A 24,432-nucleotide genomic window follows, 5' to 3' on the forward strand; every position below is an offset into this window, starting at 1 on the left:
CAGCTACCATTTTTCTCAGCGTTTCGGCCGCGGAACTATATAAAAGTATTTTTCTTGTTTTGAACACATCCTCCCCCGATTTTTAGCAAGATTTAATCTTTAATGAGTTGATCAATTAAAATAACACACAACACTCATCAGAATATCTTATTTTATTAACATTTAAATGCATGTAAATTGGTTCCGACCACTTTTCCCATAGTTCCACGCGCGGTATGTGTCAGATCGGTTGGTTTGCGGCGATCTGCGTGTCAATGCAGGGTTTTTACGAAAACTAATTCACTTCATTGTGTGTTTAAATGAAACTTGAACTGAGCCAGTCTGAAAATTATATTAGTCCCTATACATATTATTTCTGCGTGTAATAAATATTAAACGTACTCTGTTTGTGGAAACTTTGGTGGTGTTTACATTTTTTGTTGCGAACTAAGTAGGTTTTGACATGACAGAAATACACATACTAGTAATGGGGAAGAAATGTGTACTTAGTCTCGATAAATATATAATAGTATGTACTGTTTCTGTTCTCCCACCTACACACACGGTTTACATTTAAATATCTAGATGAGTTTTACCTAATTGTTACTGCTGATTTTAAAAACGTACGACAAGATCAAAATGGTCAATGTTATTAAACTGACGGTAAATAATCGAGTCAATGAGATAATTTATTTTGGTCTCTAAAGCTGTTATCTGTTGTCTATGACTGTACTTAGCAATTATTGCAATTCATCTGTTGTAAATTCGAATATGCTTATTCATGCCAGCCAAATTAATAGTACCCGATTACGAACTTCGTCCGAAACGGAGACTTAAACCATTTTTATGGCATAAGCAATGTTGCGTAACAACTGTTAACTTCTATAATGATCAATCTATACTTTTCCATCTCAGATCTGGCCATGCATGTTGGAAAAACAAACTTGAAGGAGGTGCTTTCACTAGTGTGTTCTTGGTATAATTCATCTAGAGAATAAATGAATGCACTATGCAAAGTTGGAATACAAATATTTCAACATTCCCAAAACTCTGTTCATATCAATGTTTTGAGTCGTTGCTTGAACCTGAAATGTAATTGAACTGTCTTCATAGTGGACAATTCTGAAGAGAACTGTCAAGATTTTGTTGTTCTTCTCATGATCTGTGTTTTGAAAAGAGACGCCATGGAAATGTGTCAGTTGAGCAGCGTTATTGTAAATACTGTATACCGTTCTTGATATAAGATGAGTATCACTTCATAGCTACATGTCCTTATTCAACGGCCTATGAACACGCCATCTACCGGAGTGGTTCCGTATCAATCCTTTTTATGACAATTGTGTTTCCCTTTTAAGTTTATTCAAATGTATTTTACTATAAAAAATTTAGATTATAAGTTTTCTTCTTTTAGTATTAATTTTGTTATGTATATTATATTTGCGCTATGTATGCCTATATTTGCAATAAAACATTATTATATTAATAATAAACATAATTTCGTGAGAAAATATTATTTGACTCTCCGCCTACGATTAAAGAGACTGGTGGAGGTTCCATCGATGGATTTGGTACCCCTTAAAAAAGATAATACTACCACTCTTGTCTTGTTACTGGCTGAGAGAGCGAAAACGTCACATCCTGTTGGTGGTAAACGTGTCTGAAATATATACTGTCTCACTAAAGTATTCTATTCTCGGGGCGGACACCCGGGCATTTTCATCGCATGGCAACCATCACGGTGAAAATAAAAGCCGAAAACTCTCAGAAAACGATACTTTGGGATGGTTGTTGAGACTCCCTTGAACAGTGTAACAAAATTACCCCTGCATGTGTAACGGATATTCACTTCAAATTTGAGTTCCTGTGTTTTCTCGAATTTTCACCGACTCTTTGCTCGGCGTTTCACGTTCCACAGCAGCTCACATAGAGCCCTTAGAAATACGTGGTACAGTGGTGCGCGTCTTAGCAACGTGGAACGTCTTGTGACGTAGCTCCGCCCTCGAGGATTGCAGCGATTACATTTTATTTTAACACACCGTCGCGCCCTCTAACGACGAGACGTTTCTATTGTGTAAAACGGGTGAAAGCCCGGGTTGGTAAGTTCACGTTGTTGTAACTGTTTTGATCTACAGTCGTGCGTCCATGAACTTTTTATCGTACTTTGCTATTTCTAAGTGAGACTACACAATGCCACTATTGTCAATTTAAACAACAGCTGCATTAATGTTTTGAGAAATGGTGGTGCTTTCACTCTCAGCTCACGCTTCCATCGGGACTTGGTTGGTGACGTCCAATGACGTCACCTCCCGTACTTGAGAAGAACTTTCGACTGTCGCTCATCGCGTTATCCTTTGGCTCAAATTGTGAATACTCGCTCCATCCTTGTTTTTCGATGCATTGTCTCCGTGTGTTCGGATCCTAACTCGCCGTGTCGTTTTTCGATTTGGGGTGAAGAGTGTCGACTGCGCATGTGTAGCTCCTCTCTTTAATATGGATCTCAACGTTAGCTTATCAACGTCGGAATTACATCGTTTCTTCTCGATTTGATATTCGGATTCTTTCGGTTGGTGTACACCGCTTTTCATTATCTGGTTGGGATGGCGACGGCGGCTCAGTTCTATCAGTTTCCGTATCGGAGTCACCCGGCCAGTATCACTATGGTGACGGATAACACTACCATTTGTATCATCCTCATCCCGCTGACGTGCCATCATTCCACTAACTATAGGTAAATCACGCGGCACGCGCTTCTTCAATGGATCTTTGGCCATTGAGTGTGTTAACGCGTTTGTCAGATTTGTGTCCGAGTCCATCATACTTGTATTGGTATCTACGCCATAATTAACTACTTTTCTTTCCGGATCTTTGATTTTGGGAATCAACGATTGAGTTTTCTCATGTTCTACATGCGTTTTTTTAGATGCGATCGTCTGAGAGGAGGCCATTTTGTGACTGATACTTGCTTTATAAGGTGTAAATTCCGTCGTCTTCTTGTTTCGAGTATTGAATTGCGTGCAGTTTTCAGCTCGCCCCACCGGGCTCCTCCTACGCTGTATTTTGCCAGGAGTAGCACCTCCACCATTTACTGTTTGTATCGGTTCTAAATTGTTTCCTGCGAGCTTTTCGCTGACTCTGTTATCTTTTTTTCCGACGCCTAGTTGCTTTGTCGGTTTATCTGCATTGATCAGATCACTCATGTTTTTATGTTCGCTATTATTTAGACTGATTACCGTCGATACAGCATTTTTCCACTTATTCACAATTCTGTGTTTTCTTGTTGTTTCCTTTTCAATCCCGCTGTAAGTCACACGATAACACCCAATGGTATCTGATTGGCTCTCGCTCATCTCGCGCAATATGATAGTCTCGTACCTCTGCAGTCTCTGAGATTTTGCCATTTTCATCGTAGGTCGTCTGTTTGTCATGTTGCTGTGGCGTTGCTGTCGTCTCTCCAACGCGTTGGTGCGGCGTTGCTGCAATGACAATGAACGATCTACGATGAACAGTTTATGCTTTTGCTGAAGTCGATATTTTTCTGATACATTCTTCCAAAAATCAACAATAGGAAGAATTTCATCTTTTCTTTTAGTCTCTCTTTCTTGTCTTTCGATTCGTAATCGCTCCATTGAGTCTTCGATTTTTGCCGCTCTGGAAACTAAATAGTTTCGTTTGGTGTAACCATTCTGGTCACGAATTGACCTGATTTCCGAATTATCTAGTTTGGACTCGTCTTCATTTTCCATTACATCTCGAGAACTGCCTGTTTTGTTGTCTTCTTCACCCATCAGTAGCATCGGGAGCTTCTTTCTTGGCGTTTCCCGCATACTGTATTGAGAACCGTTCGCATAGTCGCCAATAGCCAATAATCGCAAAGTTTTCATGACGTCACCGCCTTGTTCTGTGTTTGGTCTCACCATATACCGCCGTCTACCTTTAAGTGCTAGTATCGCAAGCTTCTGTCGTCTTTTTATCGCAAGCGCATCCCTGTCAATAACTCGTTTGGTCGTCGTGTAGTTCAAGTTCATTCCTAATACTTCCTGCAGTCTGTTGCGTAAGTCTTGCGCATGTTTGTCCACCAGCAATTCGTCTGCGGCGTACACGCATGTATATACGCCCTCATCGTCATAATCAGTGCCATCACAGGCGAATAATGTGTTCTCATCTTTGTGTTTGTTTTCTCTGGGTAAGGTTATTGACCCGAATCTTGATTTGAACATAAAAGACCGCATTCGTTCTTGGTTCCCTCCAGCACTGCTATTGCAGTTGAAGAATAACTTTACCTCTTCCTCGTCAAACCAAAACCTGGCTCCTTGTCGTTTCTCGCGAGAATCTTGATCAGCAGCGAGATCGACCGCTTGATGGCGCCCTTCGTGACTTATTCCTGTTGTCTCTATCAGTGGGAGCAAAAGGTTTTTTATCGAATGTATGTCGTGTTGGATAGCCCGCAAATTCCGACGTGATTCCATCTCTACCATTTTTAGTTCTCTCTTCAACTTCGTATCTTCGCCCAAATTTAATCTTCGTGCATGCGCAACTGCATCCGAAAATAAACTTGTTTTTCCTTTTATTTTTGTCTTCTTAGAAGGACTCTGCGTTTTCTCTATATGTGTTGCCATGGCGATAATTCTGAAAATCTGGTGGAATAGAATAAATCAATGTCAGTAAGTTACGAAATCGTTTATCAATGTCAATTCCATCATGGACGACATGTTTATACGGTCATCCAACGTTTAGCCAACCTATGTCGGGACTATACAGGATCACCTTGTGTTGAGTTATTCCACACAAGGATACCTTGTTTCGAACCAACCCATACCAAGTCAGCCATGTAACAGGCCCGTAGCCAGCACTTTTGAATAGGGGGTTCGAAAACAACAATAAATGATATATTTATTTATAATATTCAAAAAGTGTTGTTGAGTTCTGTTACATACATTTTTATATTCTCGGTTTTAAATTCAATTGGTTTACTTTGTGTTACGTTGGTAAGTTATTCCTCATAACATTTTTGAACTATTTTACCATTTTAGAGAAGGGGTCCTAGGCCATTCCCCACCCACAAACACACCCACACCCACGATCCATTACGGCAAAATGTTGTACACAAAAAAGACAAGACTGTACGTATCTTAGCATTATTGTCCAAGTATTTTAAGGTAGAATGCTACTCACGAGCTTTTTCGCTCTTCACAGATGTTAGTGCACATAAAAGTGACACAATTTCATGTCGAAATCTGTCTACAATTATTCATTTTAGTATTAGTCAATTATGTAATTTTATTTCTGTACAGAGCCTCACCACACCGTACAAAATGTAATGGGCAGAAAAGTGCATATCACGTTTTAAAAACAATACAACATCCATGTAAACATATGGTACTAAGTTAAGCTGAATTCATATTTATCTCGTCGCTTTAAAACTTTTAAAAGATCATAGACCTTAGGTCAGTTTGTGTAGCGACGAAGTAAGCCCAGACTGTCAGTATTTGCATAAATCAGCCCTTAGATCATTATAAAATGAACATATAATTTCAATTGTCTACCATGCTAAATTCAAACGTATCACTGCAAAAACTAAAAATGTATTGATCTAACTGTATTTTTGTGTGTCTGCCTAATTCAACATTATGTTTATGGCCAAAACAGCGAAAACTCGTCAGTATATAGTTTAGTCTATAATTGCTTGCCAATAAATCTCCCAGGTTATAATACTACATTGATTTTTCCGAAAGTACACACCTGGATGATTGTGAAATTGAGGCATGCCATTCTTGCTGACAACATTTTTTTTATTCTTTGAGTAAATATCTCTAAGAAATTTGCAATATCTGCAACTTGTTTTTCAAACCAGGCAATGCCGAAACCATATTTGAACAGGAGATTTTTATGTGGGTTTCCCGAGTAAGTCTGCCGGTCTTGTCTAATCGTTTAAGCATGATATAACATGTTTTGGGGTTCCAGCTATTTATTATTTAATTTTAACTAATATAAGAGACAACGCTTGAAATAACCACAGCATAATTGCAGCCTTCCACATTCGTCCAACATCGCTATATTGTTTGTACTTGTATTAATACCAAGTAGATATCTGCAAAATGTTGTCTGTACCCTCTCGATTTCCGAATTTTTGTACCCCCATATCGCTACCATTAGAAATAGCTGGCACAATGATTGCATCAAACAAATTAAACGCACCAACCAATAGCATACTACCAAGTTTCTTGCAGTACGTAAATTTGTTGGTTCACTGTAAATCTGTTTTTAGAAGGCGGTAAAATAATATGCATATAGTAGCAGTTTAGCAGTAAACAAATAAATAAACTTCAATGACTACATCTCCTTTTTATGAACCCACTAAAAACATAGAAAATTTTCTAAGACATCAAAGAAACGTGTAAAAAAATATGTTTGAAAAATATGATTTATCGCATAGTTTCAGTGCTGAAGCAACACTGTGGGATAATTTTTTGGCTGCAAGAAGCTCTTCGACCTATACAACTTGTGATGATAAATCTTCGTCATTTTTTTAATGATGTTTTAAACCCTTAGCTGTACACTATGTCCAATAACACAGGCTACACGTACTAATACAATAAGTTGACTACATTTGGCTGATACACTTAGACCAAAACAGTATATATGCCATCATTAACTTGAAGAATACAAAACTAATGAACCAATATGAAAGTACAGTGTCGTCTCAAACCCGTTCGAATCCCACACTTTACTAACTGAGCGAACACTAGCACAAGACAAACGGACCTATTCAGGACCACCAAATCCTTCAGAGAGTGACTACCATTACATGATTGTTTTAATGTTGCTTTAATATTTAACATCAGCTGCTTGAACGCGATCTTCATTACACCATCGCGGAATCACCAAATAAAAGCTTGCCCATTTATAACAACCTGTTTTGATTGGCTGCTGTTGAACTGAGACGGCGTAACTTCACGATTGACATTTAAAGCTCGTTGCCACCTAAATGCTCATTACTATGCTATTTCGACCGAGTCTGATAGTTACCTCACTGAGTCAAGTGATTTAAACGATAGTTGCGTTCACGCACAGCTCCTTAGCACGGGCTAAGAGGTCAAATTCCTTAGCCCGTGCTAAGAAAACGTGCGTGAACGCTTAGCACGGGCCAAGGAATGCTAAGTACGGGTTAAATCTGATCCGAATTTAAGACGCGGTCTAGACCTTAGCACGGGCTAACGAAGTATGCGCGAACGCTTAGCCCAGGGCTAAGCGCCCTCTGCGGCGACCTTTGGGTGTGAAAATTGTCACATGTTCGTATAACGACACTATTCCACCAGTCATTACTCCGCGCTCACTTCCACACTAATCGGGTCACTGTAGTAGAGCGTACAACAGCTCCAATCGTAGACAAAATAAATTTGGTTCGCTGTCTACGACATGCATTAATAAAACGCTGTATTCTGTTACGCCCGTTGTATACTGTTTATGTGCATCCAAATATTAAGTGGTCCGTCTTCTCTCGCGTTCCTGTGCACGTCGCTTCAAAATTAGAACGAAACATGCCAGCAGCAGAAATAGAACCTCGCGCGTGTCATCCATTTTTCGTTCGTAAATAGCGGCTTACCAAAGGTCACCAACTAATGGCAGCCCTTAGCCCGTGCTAACGACTGACCCTCCCTGTGCGTGGACGCAATTGGGTCTAGCCGAAATGCAAATATGCTAGATAAGCCTAAATCAGCTTAAATCTTAGCCCGTACTTCGTGTAACGTGAACACAACTGATGATAATTATTTTAATTAATACTGTTTGTTTTATTATGTTCTAATCTACGATCATAAATCTATTCACTTCCAAAATTTAGGGGGTTCGACCGAACCCCCCGAAACCCCCAAACTACGGGCCTGCTGTAAGGTAAACCCATGCTGGGAAATCTCGTGTCGAGTCAGCCTATGTCAGGTCCGCCAATGTTGGGTCACCCCATTTCATACTTTTAGCTCATACCAGGTCAGCTCACGTCAGGTCACCCCGTAGCAAGTCATCCCTTGCCGGGTCACCCCTTGTCAAGTCAGCCCATGCTAGATTACCCCGTGTTGTAACTGCCCTTGCCGGGTCACTCCACTTCGTTTCAGCTTATGCCGAGTGAGGCTATGCCATTAATTGATTGCGTTTAGAACGATACAATTTTTCACATGCTGCATTTTTTATGACTCGTTTCAAACTTCTAATCATAACAACATTATATATTTAAATCACTTGGAAAATTACATAAAGCATCTTGGATACAATTGTATAGTTATATTATATATGACATAAAAAATAAATGTAAGCTACACACACAGTAACGGTAGGATACAAGTAATATATCGGGGCAGTGGGCTAAATGCGGTCGTGGGGACTCGGATTCGATAACAAAATACCCAGCTCAGTGTTGCATGTAAAGTTAGAATGTTGTATTAACACATAACAAGCAAAAACACAATCGTAATGATCGCTACGTGGATACAGTAATACACAGTAATGTGTCACGTAACGCAGGTATTTCTCAATAAAAGTCTCAATAAAAAGTAGAAAATACAATTACAAGTATTCTGTAATGTGCTATCAAAATGTATTACAAGATACTACTCATTACGTGGTTACTATAATGACTAACAGGAATATCTATGCACAGTAATGTATAGTGCCACTAACTGCTACAACCATATAGGCCAACACATCAGTACAGAGTACTGAAGAGAATGTATGGCATACGCAGTAATCCTAACTTACTCAATACAAATGGCTACCACATAAACAATACAGTATTTACTAACTAGAAACACTAAGTGCTGATATATACTACGTAATAGGTACTAAGGCTGCGAATGCCTGAGTATTCACTAGATATATAGAAGTATATGCTAGTAACAACAGAGATTAGCACTCGGATATTAAATACAGGTACTTGGTAAAATAAAAGGAAAATACTTTAAAGTTACTATAATTGAAAAGATTACTTATCTAGTCTCACGGTAACAAAGGCGTACTAAATACAGCAGTATACATTAGCTTATCTGTAAAATACTAAGACTATCGTAATGCAACTTGTGTGCTCAAATAATACATAACCAATGCAGTCATCTACAATGCCATAACAGTAGGGAGGTACAAATAATTCCTACACGATTACTAAAATAGTATATTCACAGGTTTATATGAACAGAAAATAGTTAAGTATTCAAAAATAAAATAACGCTTGAGTTCAACTACTGAATACTAAAGACATCCAAAATACAAAATGTTTTAAACATGCAAAGCAGGCACAATTTAAGGTAATTATTCAGTAATATCACTCACCAGAATGGTAGTCACAATATGTATGTATAGTAAAATACACAATCCAGGTAAAGTACTCTGGACTAAATAAATGTATACGACACAAAATAATTATCGGTAAGGAAATATCATGCAAAATGCAAACTACACACTGGCTTGATAAGGTCACGAAATGACAGTGCGGGCGAATTTTACTAAACGCCGACTAACGTTATAGAAAATAATAAGTTTGATCACAACGTAGATCCGGGAAATGCACAACAGTAAAATGTCACAGTCAATTCATGCACTTTCTACTTGATGCTGAATGTCACACGAATCAAAGTTTGGTAGATGTCTGGGACGGTAAACAAGTCAGTCCGACTGGATGTCGACAACAGAAAGTCATGTGATACGAATGACGGGACTTTTCCAGAACGAAGAACAGTCTTTACTTTAGTTGAAATCTCGACAGGACAACATAATTGGTCGAGTCGATCTACTGGAAACAGTTAATACTGGCATACAGAACTCAAAATGTCAACGATTGTACTCACAGGAACCTGGATACTTGGTTCACAGTCAGCTGGCGCAAACGTGATAATAAAATAAATACGATATTTACTATATGGGGGGCGCCATCTTGAATGACGCATACAACTAAATAAGAGACAAGTTGTGAAACGCGTTTTTCAGATTCCTACAACTTAGGACAAAAATACCAATCTTTCACAAAAATACGGTCCGTTGGGGTTATATTAAGCCAACCGATAACAAAATTCGGCATAATTCGTCGTTTTTGTGTGGAAAAATCTCTTGCATACGAACACCTAATTACGCGAAGAACCTAGAACACTAAGCCGGGGTATTTGAAACCGAAATTGTCATCTAAGCGTTAGGCCGTCGCTGATTGGCTGCTGAGCTGGAATGCCAATTTTTAGTTTTAAATACCCCAGGAAAGTGTTCTAGGTTCTTCGCGTAATTAGGTGTTCGTATGCAAGGAATTTTTCCACACATATAGACCGCCACATAAACAAAAAACTGTGAAGGCACGATGTCGTTATACTTAGTCCAACGATATATAACCCTTCAGTGTAGTTTTCAACTCATACTACGTCGGGCAAAGTGAATAATTTGATTAGACATTCTAGACACATAACAATCAAACCATCTTACTCCGAATCAATTGAATGTATGCTTGTGGAAATATTTATATTACATTGAATATTGACGGTATTGTGTAAGAAAATATTTTTGCTTAATTTGAAACCCGACAGGGCATCAAACTTACATCATACAAAGTAATCTTTCACTGTTTCACGTTCCCCATAGCAACCATGTTCTCGACTGTGGTCAATAAGGTCTACCGGTTGTGTAATAACTATATAAATTTAACTTACCAAACTAAGTCGTTAAGATTCAAGTTTGAATGTCAGTGAATACGTTGAATAATATAAATCTCGTCCAGGCCCACCCCGCGGTATATGTACAGCACTGCAACACAGCCCGTCTCTCCAGTCTCGGCTCAACGTGCTACACTGGCCAAGTTTGACAAAACATTCCTTATGATAGCTTTTATTTTGCGTGAAGTTCATTATTTTTATTTATAACGACAATATGCAAACGTTTCGGTGTTATTTGTAAATGAAGTGCAGAGCGAAAGACTTTTGTTCCGAGTCGTTAATAATGTTTTGGTAGAAGATTCAAATGCTTGTTACGAGTCGCACTACGAACGTGTGACAATTGCTTGCATTTTAATTGAAATGTGCAATGCAGTACAATAAAATATAACACAATGCACCGCCATTTGTATTTATTTTGAGTCGATTTAACGAACCTGTGGCTAAATGGCGTTACACGAAACAACTTAACAATGATTACAAAATAATTGTAAACAAATTATAAACATTTATATTGACATTTTGACAGAGTGTTTTTGTATTGATCTTACCTCTGAGTGTTCAACGTTACAAAACAACTTACACATGAACACAGAACCCAAATAGGTAATTAATCGCTAGAATAATTTAGCTTCGCGTCGGGGGGGGGGGGGGTGTAGGTTCGGTCTACTCCGAGACGACCGTCTGTCCACTCAACAGTATGAATTAGATTGAATCACATGTTGTCACAAACAATGGGGTTCCAGACTTTTAATTGCGGTATTTGCTTGTTGATATGAGCAGTAAGTATCCTATAACTACGAAGACTCAACATACTTGGATAAGAGACATCCACGTTAGTAAATGCGTTGGTGCTTTGTTCATTGTTCAGAATATTGATAATGTGATCTAAAATCTCCTTTGAAATAGAAAAAAGCTGACACATAATATGATATTACATAATATTTATTTTGAAAATCAACAACAAGGCATAAACAAATATGTTCACATGAGAGATAGAAACAATGCTTCACTATCAACCGATGAGGGCGTACTCGTTACAGTTCACAGTATTGGGGCCCGGAAAACTTGAAGCTTCAACGTTGTATTGTCGGCAACGTTTTGTTTGAAGCCTTTGACATGTCATGTGATATGCGTCATAATAAATGCAACAGCTATGATATTCGCAAGAGATCGGCGGCAGAATGTTCTTGTCAATATCGAAAATCATCAAGCAATTCCGTCACCAAATTGCACGGGGGACTGGATTCTCTATTTATACGATCGAAAATAAACTACTAGTACAAAGTATTCAATAATCGTTGAAAAGCATTTCCTATTAAGATTAGTCTTAGATGGCTACCGGTTTTTAATTACATTACTCACGTCACCACAATATCTGTACGAACATTACACATTTTCCAGTCAGCTGTGTTCAGCACGTGACAGTGACGATGAACAACAATGCATGACGGGATGCATTGTAGTGAAGAAGAACAATAGCTTACTCAGTAGACGATAGTTAGACAGAATGCCATGGCTTCACTCTGAGGTTTGTTGCGGTATTGAAGCTATTTTCACGAGTGCCACGGTTTATCCTTCGAAATATAGCATGGATACACTGCATCGTCGTGAAAAGGGAACTTAATACATCACAAACGTCAGAGCGAAGTCATGGCGTTGTGTTATTATTAGATGTTCTCAGACATTACGAAATGTCAAGAAAATCATAACCATTTCATCCAAGGCTTTGGCATGAGTGCTCGCAAGGGCAGTGACTTAAATTCAAAGCAATGTATTTCAAAGTGACAACCGTGTCTGTATTTCGTTCATCATTTATAATATCATTAGGAACTATCGTTCAGAAACATTGAACGGTAATTGATTGAGAATACATTTCTAAACAGTATTGGTGTTACGTCACTTACACTTAGTTACGTCATATGAGAACTTTGACACTAGAGGGCGCGACAACAGATGTATATCGTGTAAACTAACTTATCTATATACAGCAAACCGTCACGGTTTAAAGCTGTATCCGCAATGATTCATCGTAAACTGAAAATTTGCAGGACGTAAGGCATTATTACTTTAGGTGAAAAACCAAAACCACTAATACGCATGTGCAATGGTTGTTATAGACCAAAAACAACCAGTGCGCATGCGTATTAGAAAGTTTCACCGAGCGAATATTCAGATGTGTGCTACAAGAACAGCGTTTTCAGATTATAGTGACTCTTAGTCCGATCTATTCAGTATACAATATCAAACAACACAACTAAAAATTACATTTCTCGTCCATATTGCATCTTAAAGATAAAACTTTAGTTCGTTACTTTCCAATTGCAATAACATTGAATGTCATGTATTGTCCGAGTTTTCGTTGTAACTGGGCTTTGCGATTTTTATCCATTTCTTTGCGGAAGTCGACTTCGCGTGCATTCTGCAGGTGACTCACCTCGTGTTTAATTGCCTTTGTAGACACAGCTAGTTTTACCTTTGGCTCACTGGCCACTCGTAGTCCGGGTGGCGCCTCACGCCTAAGGTCGCGTTTCCAGCGTCGAATGGGCCCCTTGTTTGCCCTGGTTGCCGGTACGTTGGATGAGCCATGTTCCGCCCCAGCTTTCAAATTTGACTTTTTATCGGCGTCTTCGTTAATCAAGGCGTTCTTCAAAAACGACGATGTTCGTTGCAGCATGTTCCGACGGAAGGGCATCTGGTATGGCGAGCTTTTATTGAGCACGTGATTCGATGCAGGTTCCGATTCTTCTTTCGCGTTCCGCGCTTCGCTCATTGTTGTCGTAGGTACCTTTTCACGTTTATCAATAGCATCCGTTGCCCGGGAAACAGAGTCAACTCCTTCAGTTACACTAGAATGTTTTTTTTCTTTAATGATATCCAATTCGAACTCGTCGTCACGGTCTCCAATATCAGCAACAGACACCTTAATATCGATTGCGACATTACTTTTGTGCGCATGGTCACCTGACCGCACTAGTTCGCTCACAGAGATTTCATGGTTTCCCACGGTCTGCTGTTTGAAACCACCCTCCTCGTTCCAGGCCACTTTTGTTGGTATACTTATTTTGTTGTCAAAAACCCCGTCTCTCATTGCGTTCAAGACTGGACTCCCAGTCAACTTTTTTACACTCCCCGAAAACGGTTTATATTCTAAATTACCCCTGTATAATTCTCTCTGTAGATCGTCGTAAGTAAGTCCTTCTTCGACCGATTTAGTCCGGATAAGCGGCTTATAAGACGTTGGAAGAACGCGAGTTGGGGCTGAAATAACGGACACTGGAAGAGATTGCCTTCTTTCTCCGAGTTTATGTAGTGAGTTCGTAGCATGTTGTATTTTTAATGATATCAAATCGATATTTCGATCAATTGTCACTTTGGCGCTATCCGTTTCTGATACCGGCACTTTGGCTTGCGAACGTTCGGTAGCGCCCTCCTTCTTGTGAAGCAGGCTCTCGATTAAAGAAGCCGTGGGATTTTCTGGTTGTTCCCTCTCGAATTCATGTCTCTTTATTCGTGGTACTGTTAAACTTGTTGACACTGAGCACTTACGCTTAATATCGCAGTTCTGTTTTTTGAAATTCAATTCTGTCATACTCACGCTGTAATTCTGAAAAACGTCATCGGTTGAAGCGGAACTTAGCGAACTGAGTGATACCGTTGAAGAACTTTCGTCCGAGGGCGGTGCCGGCAACGGTCTTCTATAACACAAATTCCCCGTAGTTTTCCTAACCGTACACAGGGCCGCTCGCAGAGTTTTCATCTCTATATTCACATGTGCCTTAGAGTAGCACAGTTGTTTTTCAAATCCTCGAAGTTTCAGCTCCAACAACGCTTGTTCCTTTCTGTTCCTCCTACGAGCGTGTTCAATTTGACTGCGTTTGAAACTCATCGTTAAAGTTCAGTCAAAGATGTGTTATGATTAGCTGACACCGTCACAAAAAGTGAGACCAAGTCATTTGCTATCCGGGATCAGCCTGGCATCAATGAACTTAATTCATTTTCGCTCACCGGTTCAGATTATTGACTATATGTATCAAACACAGTAAAGTTTCCCGTGATGTTGTAGCGAACTTGAATTGAACTTCGTGCTTTGCCCAAAATGATCGACTTCAAAACTTGTGGTTCTCTGGTGTCCGTTGACATTGGTGGTATACACTACGACATATTACGCACATTCCACGTCGATTTAAATTACACTGGCACTTTAGTCTATTTCCAGCTCTCTGTCTGGACTGATATAAATCAAAACGTTAACATTACTATCTTGAAATATCCACGTCCAGGTAATTGTACAACACTCTTTGTCGAAGCTGCTAAATCCCGGTCGTTATCGACGTTGTATTCGCGGGACGCCACTGTCCAGACTGACTCACTTCGGAAACGCGGTGAAATTCAACACGTAATAAAACACGTCCAAATGAATTCGAACTTTATTACGATTTTCAACAAAACAGTGCAAAGTGTCAAGTTTTGTTCTCGCTCACTTGGCTTTGTCGTGCAAATCAGAAGCAGTCCAAAAGCGGTCAATAATTCGACTATACTGACAATGACGATCAATATTGATTTTTTATCGGTGTGTTAAAGTCATTAAACTGACACCGATAAATATGTGTGTTGCATGCAGTAACGACCACTACCTATGTGTAAACATCCTGCTAATGTCACTGTCAACGAATACTCTGTCACGATAAACCGAAATGTTAACAAATATTTGTCGTATATCTCTAACACATGCTGACGGCGATCCGCGACGTCATTGTAAACATCGAAATAATTTGTTTCACTCACTCATTTAACGTAAGCCGTTGACAGTAAATTTTACACGTTTACGCGGTATCGATTGCGGTAGGCCATGTCTATAGGGGTCAACCTGACACCACGCAGGTTGGCATGGCAACTATAACGGTAATATGTGTTTACCAGAGAGTCAAAGATTCGCCCCCAATCACTAGATATGTTTTTGTTTAGTGTCGAGAATGGACGAGGCTAACTAATACAAATGTTGACGATTTTTATGTTTTACAAATGCTTGATATTTTACTGAGCAGACGATTCAAATAAATATATATGTCAAAGAGCAAATAAGTAGTGGGCGAGGTACCCGAACTTGTTCTCATGGAAACAACGACTGTGTGATTTATTCCTGTGGTTAAGCCGTACTCTGGCGGCCATTTTGAAATACTAGTAGATTCAGGTTCATACTTCACAAACCGGTACCACAGTTTTTTCTCCTACTATAAAATCGCATTCGCAGGACATAGTTAGCAAATTTGCAAGAAATTCCTGTGTACTGTGTGTTAGCTGCGTCAATCCATAGTTAAATTATTTTTGCTATCTGCTATACTCAAAATAATGATGTTTCACGTATATGTACGTCACTGCTCCCACGCATGTCCGGGACGCAGTTAGGTGACTTGTACGACACCGCTTCAACGCCAGATGGCGCGATTATCAGGGAGGTTCATCAGAAATCTGACTTTTTATTTGTCCATGCCGTGGTCGCATGGCTACCGCGTGCTTTATTATAGGGTGTGTAACAAGATACGGAATGCCATGTAAATCATGTTGTACGACCAGACCGAATGCTACCCCGGACAACTCAACCACCTGTTGACGTAACGTTCTTATGAAGCCGAGGTATTCTATTCTATTCTATTCTATTCTATTCGCCGTTTAATAACACGTATTTTTGTCCGAGTACGTTATACATTGTGTAGCCTCGGTCGCAGACAGTCGTACAGTAATCACTAAAATTTATCGCACCACTGCATGGCGGGTATTATTTTTTTTATTTGAACTACTCGAAATTCTGAACACGTTACATTTGTTTGGATCTTGTGTTTATTTGAACGCTACGATGACAGTTCCCGTTGTGAAACAGTTGACGTAATCGAATTATATAAATGTAAATTTAGATGTTATAATGATAGGTTACCTATCATGACTGGTCGTTATCAAAACGTTGCTGCTCGTGATAGAATATATACATAATGCCAAGGCAACTATATTGGTGATGAATATCACAATATGTTTGAGTGTGTTGTTTTCCGTACAATAACGAAACAATTATTAAAACCGTATTATCGTGTTTGACCAAACACACTAAAAAATGGACTCGGAGCAATTATTCAATTCATCAAAACAACTTGAACCTTTCTAAGTTTTGTAATTATATTATGAAGCAGTTTTAATTGCTGTAATGTTCTATGTATATATACTATTATTATACTAACCCCGTAAGTGACAGCGTGCCGTAATTTTGCGGTATTGCACTGGGATTTTCATCCTACCATATTAGGAAACGCGAATTCCTAATAGGGAACGATTACGCGCGTAAGCGTCCTCTAATGATAAAAAAACAAACATAGATTTGACCGGACCCCACACACAAATGTTCGCTAAATCTGTTACGCGTCGCTACGCGTCGGTCGATACTCCCGCTGTACTGTCTTCGTACATACCTTGCAGTATCCTCGTAATAACCTCATAGTATTACATTATTATTATATACATCCCCTAGCCAGACCCCCCCCCCAAAAAAAAGACATCGTATACAACATATATGATATGACATACCATTTGTATTGCGTATTGGTCTTCAGAGCAAAGCCTTGGGTTGTGTCATCGGGTTTTCAATTTCAAATTTCAAAATTTCAAATTTTCGATTGAATATTTGACTTTCAGTTTTTTTAGATAAACGTGATATTACTTTACGCGGATTTATCCATCAGACTCTACGGGGAAAGAGAAAACATGACCCCTTCGCAACATAATAAAACAATGGGTAATTCAATTGATTAAACGTTCATTCACGTTTTTGTTTTTTCAATTCCCAGACATGTGCTATCAAAGAGTACGCCAGCTCAGCGCCAATGCGAAATCGCGCCATCTACCGGCATACTATGCATAGCTGAAATTAACGTGGGAACCATCTTTCAGTTTGTGGTATAGCATTTTCCTCACTTGAGCACATGGTCAACTTCCCGGTAAGAGGGTGATGGCCGTCGTGACACTATTGCGTGAGATATGTGTCATATGTGAGATATTGTTTTGCATATCAATGCATACAAAACAGGATATTACCAACTTAAGATTAAACTCGAGAAGTCATAGGATGATTTGAACGTATTGGAGGACTCTAAAGTGTCAAATTTGATATTTAGTGCACATCGCGACCAGATCAACAGATCAAATCTCGAATTCATTCATACCACTGGGAAAGCGCTCTAAATTGTGGGAAAATCAATGTTCATCAACGCATATGCGTTGCGCGGTGACCACTGCTCTTTGAATAATTACCTGCCACTATCATATGTGTCGTTTACAAATTTAATTATTTTGTTCTTTCTTTCTTTCTTTGTTCGACTACAACGAGTAAGTGCAATGGTCGTCTCAACGCGCCATGTTTGGCATGGGTTCCATACGACGTATACAACGCACGAGCCTATTTAATGACACTGCGCAGTAAAGGAATGTGGGGGGTCAAACTGTTTTCGAGAAAATGTTGTCCGTTTCCTAATCTTCTTATCATTGGTTACTATGCTAACACTTCTTTCCACAGCTCATGTTGCTGCGTGCTGACGATCACTTCATGAAGATTTAATATGGACGAAAACATATTTTTAATACGATTTTCCATACTGTAGACCGAATAGGATTATGATTTACCATAAGCTAAAAATGTTGCGATGATGAACACACAACACTATCCGTTAAAAAACTAATAATACGCATGTGCAGTAATTGTTATTGTGCGTGTAAACAATGCGCATGCGTAGTAGAAAAACCATTGTTTTATCGAACAGCGAACAAGAATAGGGGTTTCAGTTCATGACAAATCATAGTCTAATGCTTAAGCTCTAATGAGAATTAAACAACAATATAAAAAGGTTTCCCCACCATATTGCGCATTTAATGCGTTACAGTCGTTGCGCCGCGTCCTGTTCGATGTGGGTCCCATAGCGACGTATACAACGCGTGTAAAATACATTGGGTGTTTACGTCAAATTCAAACATGTCTACAGCGCTTTAAACAAATTCAAATGTCATCATCATCCGAACCGAGTATAAAAACACAAAAGCATTACTATAATCTTATTTAATAAACTATATTGCACAATATATTACATTAAATATGGCAGAGGTTGGGAAACAAGTGTTCGCTTGGATGACACCTCGATTATTCTCAACTTCCTGATGAAATTCATTGCCACGGTTCATACGAATGTTCGAATTTACATCGGTGTTTGGTGGGGATAGTGTGACGTCATCATAGGCATGCCAGCAGGTCGCGAACTAGCTGACATCGGCACATTCATGATGGGGTAGTAAGGTGGTACGGCTGTGTAAGGTGGCCCCTGAAATTGCGTCGCCGGCATGGGGTGCATCATTGGAGCGCTCGCGTACTGTGGCATCATCGTGTGTTGCATCATGGGATGGTGGTCGGATGGGGCTGCTGCCCTGGTCATTGGATGGGAGGTGGGCGGAATGTTCTGCATCCACGTGTTATTCGTCATATGTGGTGCGGGGCTGACCATAATAGATGCGGGGTTGACCATATAAGGCGTAGGCGTGCCCATATAAGGCGCGGGAGAGCCCATATATGGCACGGGGGAGCAATCATTCTCGTATAGATCATTCTCTGTCCGCTTCTTCCAGCGCGCCCTCTTGTTTTGAAACCAAACCTGGAATGATTTAAATAGACACGTACACTTCATATAACATACATAAAATAAATATATTTAAAAAAAAAAAAATTGTGGTGCGGTAGCGTTGTCATGGCGGTGAAACCTGAAGAAATATTCACATTTCTTTGGATTATCAGTAGGCAACTACTGAATATTCATGAAACTTACCTTTACTTTGGGTTCCGGTATTTCAAGTTTTTCAGCTAACCATTCTAACAAATCTTGATCAGGATAGTGTGTTCGTTCAAATACTTCCTCCAACGCCGTTACTTGGTAGACTTTAAAGATAGTTCTCGGCTTCCGGTATTGGTCGTCTCCATTGGAACTTCCCGGACTCGTATGCGAACTACCGTCCTTGCTAGCTTTGGGTGTCGACGGGGATGCCGATAACCCACTATCGCATTCATCGGTGCCGACCGGGTTCTTCTCTGCGTCGTCTTCGACACACGGGTCTTGATCGTTACAGAGGGGTTCAGAGATCAATCTAGTTGTCGTCTCCAATATGGCGTCTTTGTTGGGTGAACTCGGAATTACGGCGTCGCAATTGAGGTTGGGATCGAAAACTGTGAACAAATCACGGATAAATTAATTTCTGATATAATAAAATCATACATCATGCATTTTTTTGAAAACTACGGTAAATGACGAGCTGGTAAATGTCGTACGTATAGATTAATGCGAATTTCAAGATGGAAGTGTTGGGGGGGGGGGGAATCATGTACCAGTTTAGCCCTGCGTACAGTGCTGTGTGTACGGGAACGCGTTAGGTTGACAGATGTCCCCACCACAGTCCTGCGTACCTCCATAGACAAAGTCCGGGAGCGCGCCGTAATTGGTGCGCAAGTTAAAAATAAGTAGTTTCCCAGCCGAAATTTTTAGAAATGACGATAGTTATCCGTAACAACCATTACAAAGTTATCTGAAACTGAAATGTTTTTAAATAACAACTAGTAAAGACGGTCAAATTGTAAACGCGTAGGTACCGGAGGAATTATCCACCAAACGCCGTCATTTTTAATTTCATTCACGCGAGAGAATGCGTTTGTTTTTAGGGCAAAGTAGCCGATTTCATCCACAATTGGACTCCGAACTAGGGGTTCTGGATATATCTGGTAATCGATCACCATTTTGGGTACCTGGTCATGTTATTTCATTAAAAAAGTTATATTTTTCAAAGTCCCGGACTTTGTCTATGGAAGTTCGCAGGGCTGTGGTGGGGACATCTATCAACCGAACGCGTCTCCGTACACACAGCACTGTACGCAGGGCTTGTACCAGTTATAATAAATCTACTTTACATGGTAATCTAAATAATATCTTACCAGCATTTTTCACTTCTGTGTGGGTATTATAGCAACTTTCAGGATGTCTTGAAACAGAAATCGTATCACAACTGAGAGAGATTCCACTATCACGCGGTTTAAAATCCCCTTGTTTATTTCCACTGAGTGACGTTATGTTCAGGATACTTTCAATAGAATGCTTATGAATCAGTTTGGTTGAAACTTTAGTATCGATGCCACATTTTTCAGAATTTCCAACATTTTCCTTTTCCTCCTCCTGTTTGATTTTCTGCTTCGGTTGCTCGGCCTCAACAGAAGCGAGATGGCCATCTCTCGGACATGTCATCTGCAGTTCTTTCATGTCGCCATTTACATCCCGCTGATGTGTGCCTGCGCGTCCGTGATGAAGGGATAACTGTTCGTGATCCTCGTACGCAGATCGCAATTTTCTCACCATATGTCGGGATGTTTTTTTCGAATCTTTGGACGTTGGCGTCTGGTAAGAGGACATGCTGTTTGTATCCCGAGTGTTCAAGACTTGATATGAAGTCATTCTTTCTCCGACTGGCTGGAACAAATCAAGAAGTTACTGAAGAAGTTACCAGACCTCCATGTTCGGTGTCGCATTTGAAAATGGCACGATTTGTTGAACGGTTATAATATCATAGAATGTGTTTAGCATGATCGAATTAACATATCCATCTAGCTGTTGATTAGCCGCTAACTGCGCTTTTTACAGCTGTAGCTGCGATGCCAGCATGAAAACGTTCACAAGTGGGTGGAGCCATTGTACTGCTCGCAAACATGGCGATTAACACCACGTAATTCAAGCACCTTCATTCTGTTTAATTTATGCAGTTTACACCTATTCGAAGGCGAAAAGAATGTTCCTTAATTTGTATTATTTTATAATTAAAATATAATTCAACTAAGAACCGAGACCGTAAAATTATTGTTTTCCGGGAAGTTCTTATTTTGAGTGGATTACAAATATATACATTTGAATATCGGAAATTGTGTTTAAAACGCCTGGGTTTATAACTCAAACGAGAATGTGATAATAGAGTTTGATAGGTTTATGGCATTTATAACCACGGCTTTAGATAGAGGCTTACAGAAAACTATCTATAATGCACTGAAACACACGTGTGGGTACCACGAAACGCTTGAAGTTGTCCTACCTAACTCCAGGACTCGCAGATTACTGCTACAGTGTGAATAGAAGTCGCTGTCTTACCTGTGCTCTCTCCACCAAATTTTGTTCGCTGTCGTCACGGCAGTGTGCATCGTGTAACAATACCGGAATCGTGTTTTTTTTTTCTCTTGCAGCCAATCACCGCCATTCTCCACACCGGAATACCTAAATTTGAAAAGACAATTATACCATTCTGACGTAATCGAGATTACTTTTTGTTGTATTGTGATTATGTTTTGTGTTCACTGATCGCCTCTTTGTTTTAGAATGCATTTGATTAGCAAAGCGTTTAAGTGACCAGCGTTTTTTGCATCTAAGCACAATACACACCCCCGGGACGTTGCAAGCCACTTCCCACATCGTTTAGTGTTAATTAGCCCGTGATCAATGGAATAAATTCCAACAATTTACTCAATTTGCGATGAAATTCTACAACCAACAGGGCGTCAATTGTTTCCTCATTGTTCACAAATCAATCTCGTTTCTTCTAAAGTAATGAATTTAGCAATCCATATACAAACGGTAAAACTAGATTTACCGAATACAGTTGAGACACTGATGTCTTAATATTATAATCCAGAAACTTTGAGTCGAAAACTCAGGACACTGACACTAGCAACAAGCTAGACAAGACTGTCTGTACTGCGTTTTGTACTGCGTTTTTTTTGTTCATCTCGAAAGTAGCGTACGCCATACGCGATGACATAGATGGGTTTGTTACGACACAGAGGCCAAGGCAGTATACTATAATACATGATCAGATTCATATAGCATTTCGTGTTTATTTTATACTGATGTTCACAAAATCCAGATAAAATAGACGGTCACTAAAATTCATCATAATAACGCATAGTTTTGTTTGGTCATACACGGTAAAAATCATATACTGTAAAATACTTTATTATAGCTGGAATTACTTTTCGCTGAATAGACTTTTTTGGGTATTTTGTATAGAATTTATTTTCACTGATTTTTGATGAGTTGATTGTGAAATATAGGATAAAAGGTATATTTGCAGGATTTCATCCTCTCGAAAATGGCGCAAATTAATTCCAAGCGAAAGTAAAATATCCCACAGTACAGTTATAACATTATATTATGACATTCTGATGTTTAATATTCATTTTTAATGAAATAATGCTTTAAAGTGACTTCTTTTGATAAATGTTCCACAGACGTCTACCTTTATTTTGCATCTTAATTTGAAGGATCCCCCCCCCCAAAAAAAAACTGTTCAACCTTAACCTTACTCGATCAATATAATATATAGAGGCCACATAAATCTGTGGTGTTATGTTTTGGGGAAAAAGTTGAAGACTCGCCGCATGACGGATGAGTGAATTATTCGTGGAGCCTTCAGGCCTTGCCCGTAAAATAGACCTCGTGAGTTGAATAACACATGCAGTATGGGTAAATATGATTATTTTAATGCTGTATCTTATTAGGAATAATAATGTTTAGTTTCATCATGAAATAAAAACCTTGTTTGGCAGCAAACGGCAAAGCTGATGTATTATTCGTTCAATGAACTATTGAAAACGTGGATGTTTATGCGCCCTGATTTTTTATTTAGCGATAAATAATGTTCTATTATTTTTATCACGATGAACTAACTAAATTAAATTATTTGAAAGTGTTCAAACATATTAAAAGCTATACACGTTGTTTCTTTACAATGTTGATCACGTGATATAGTACTGAAACGTGATGACCTTTGACACTACACTTTATCGCTCAAAGCTAAAATTCCAACACTCGTTATAAGACTATACTCTATGAAAGTTATAGGGTAGTTAAATTTGCCAAGTGATATACATGGTATTTTACATTAGTTTGGATGTAATTCACGCTGTACAGACATTGTCGATGCAGGGATAACTGTGGTTATTAGTTCAAAGCGCCCACATTCGCGGTGCCGCGACGTGCAGCGTTCTAAGCGAGAGTTTTTCAGTTGTCGTGTAACATTCACACCGCGTGTAAATGAAAAAATGTGAAAGTGAAACACGCGACGACTGTGGCGCAATATTGAAATCAAATTAATATAACAACTAAAAACTACACACATTTAGGTTCTACTTAAAAAACACTATCCGCTTTTAGAGAAAGGCGCATCAGTTCAAAAGTATCGGCTGTGGTATTTGTTCACGCTAAAATAATTAAAACAAACGGGATGTTCTATTTGTTCCCATATCTTTGTATACTAACCGCAAAACAACTGAATGTGACCTATTAAACATAATGCCAGGTACCCCGTCTGTATTAATACGCCTAAAATTGGTGAATAATTTTAAATATTTTAGGTTTAAAACAATATATATTTCGAATCTCGTTTTTTAAATACAACCGCTTATTACATCGACACACATCTTTCCCGGTGAACAGCTTGGCATCATATTGATTTTCAATTTGGAGTTTCACAATCCACCAATTGACATACTAGTGAAAACGATTCCCATTGTGTCTTTTCACTCCTCAATAATGGAAATGTATTTTTGTGAACGACTTCGCGATTACTTAAATTCATGTACAATACCACTAATTTCAGTTATTGTTGAATTTCAATTTGTTTTATGCAGGAAATGTAATAAAATTGATTAGCAGAAACGAGAAATGTT

General features: G+C 39.1%; 1 protein-coding gene across 1 annotated transcript; it reads right to left on the reverse strand.

Moving 5' to 3' along the window:
* Positions 1-18,735: 18,735 nt before the first annotated feature.
* LOC102801585 (uncharacterized) lies at positions 18,736-21,242 on the reverse strand. Its single transcript, XM_006824114.3, has 3 exons — positions 20,662-21,242; positions 19,508-19,902; positions 18,736-19,336 (listed from the first exon to the last, which is right to left on the reverse strand). The coding sequence occupies exons 1-3, from the start codon at positions 21,173-21,175 to the stop codon at positions 18,887-18,889; spliced, it is 1,359 nt and encodes a 452-aa protein (XP_006824177.1). The 5' UTR covers positions 21,176-21,242; the 3' UTR covers positions 18,736-18,886.
* Positions 21,243-24,432: the final 3,190 nt, after the last annotated feature.

The sequence above is a fragment of the Saccoglossus kowalevskii genome, chromosome 12 (assembly GCF_978046115.1).
Source record: "Saccoglossus kowalevskii chromosome 12, keSacKowa6.1, whole genome shotgun sequence".
Classification (NCBI taxonomy): Eukaryota; Metazoa; Hemichordata; class Enteropneusta; family Harrimaniidae; genus Saccoglossus; species Saccoglossus kowalevskii.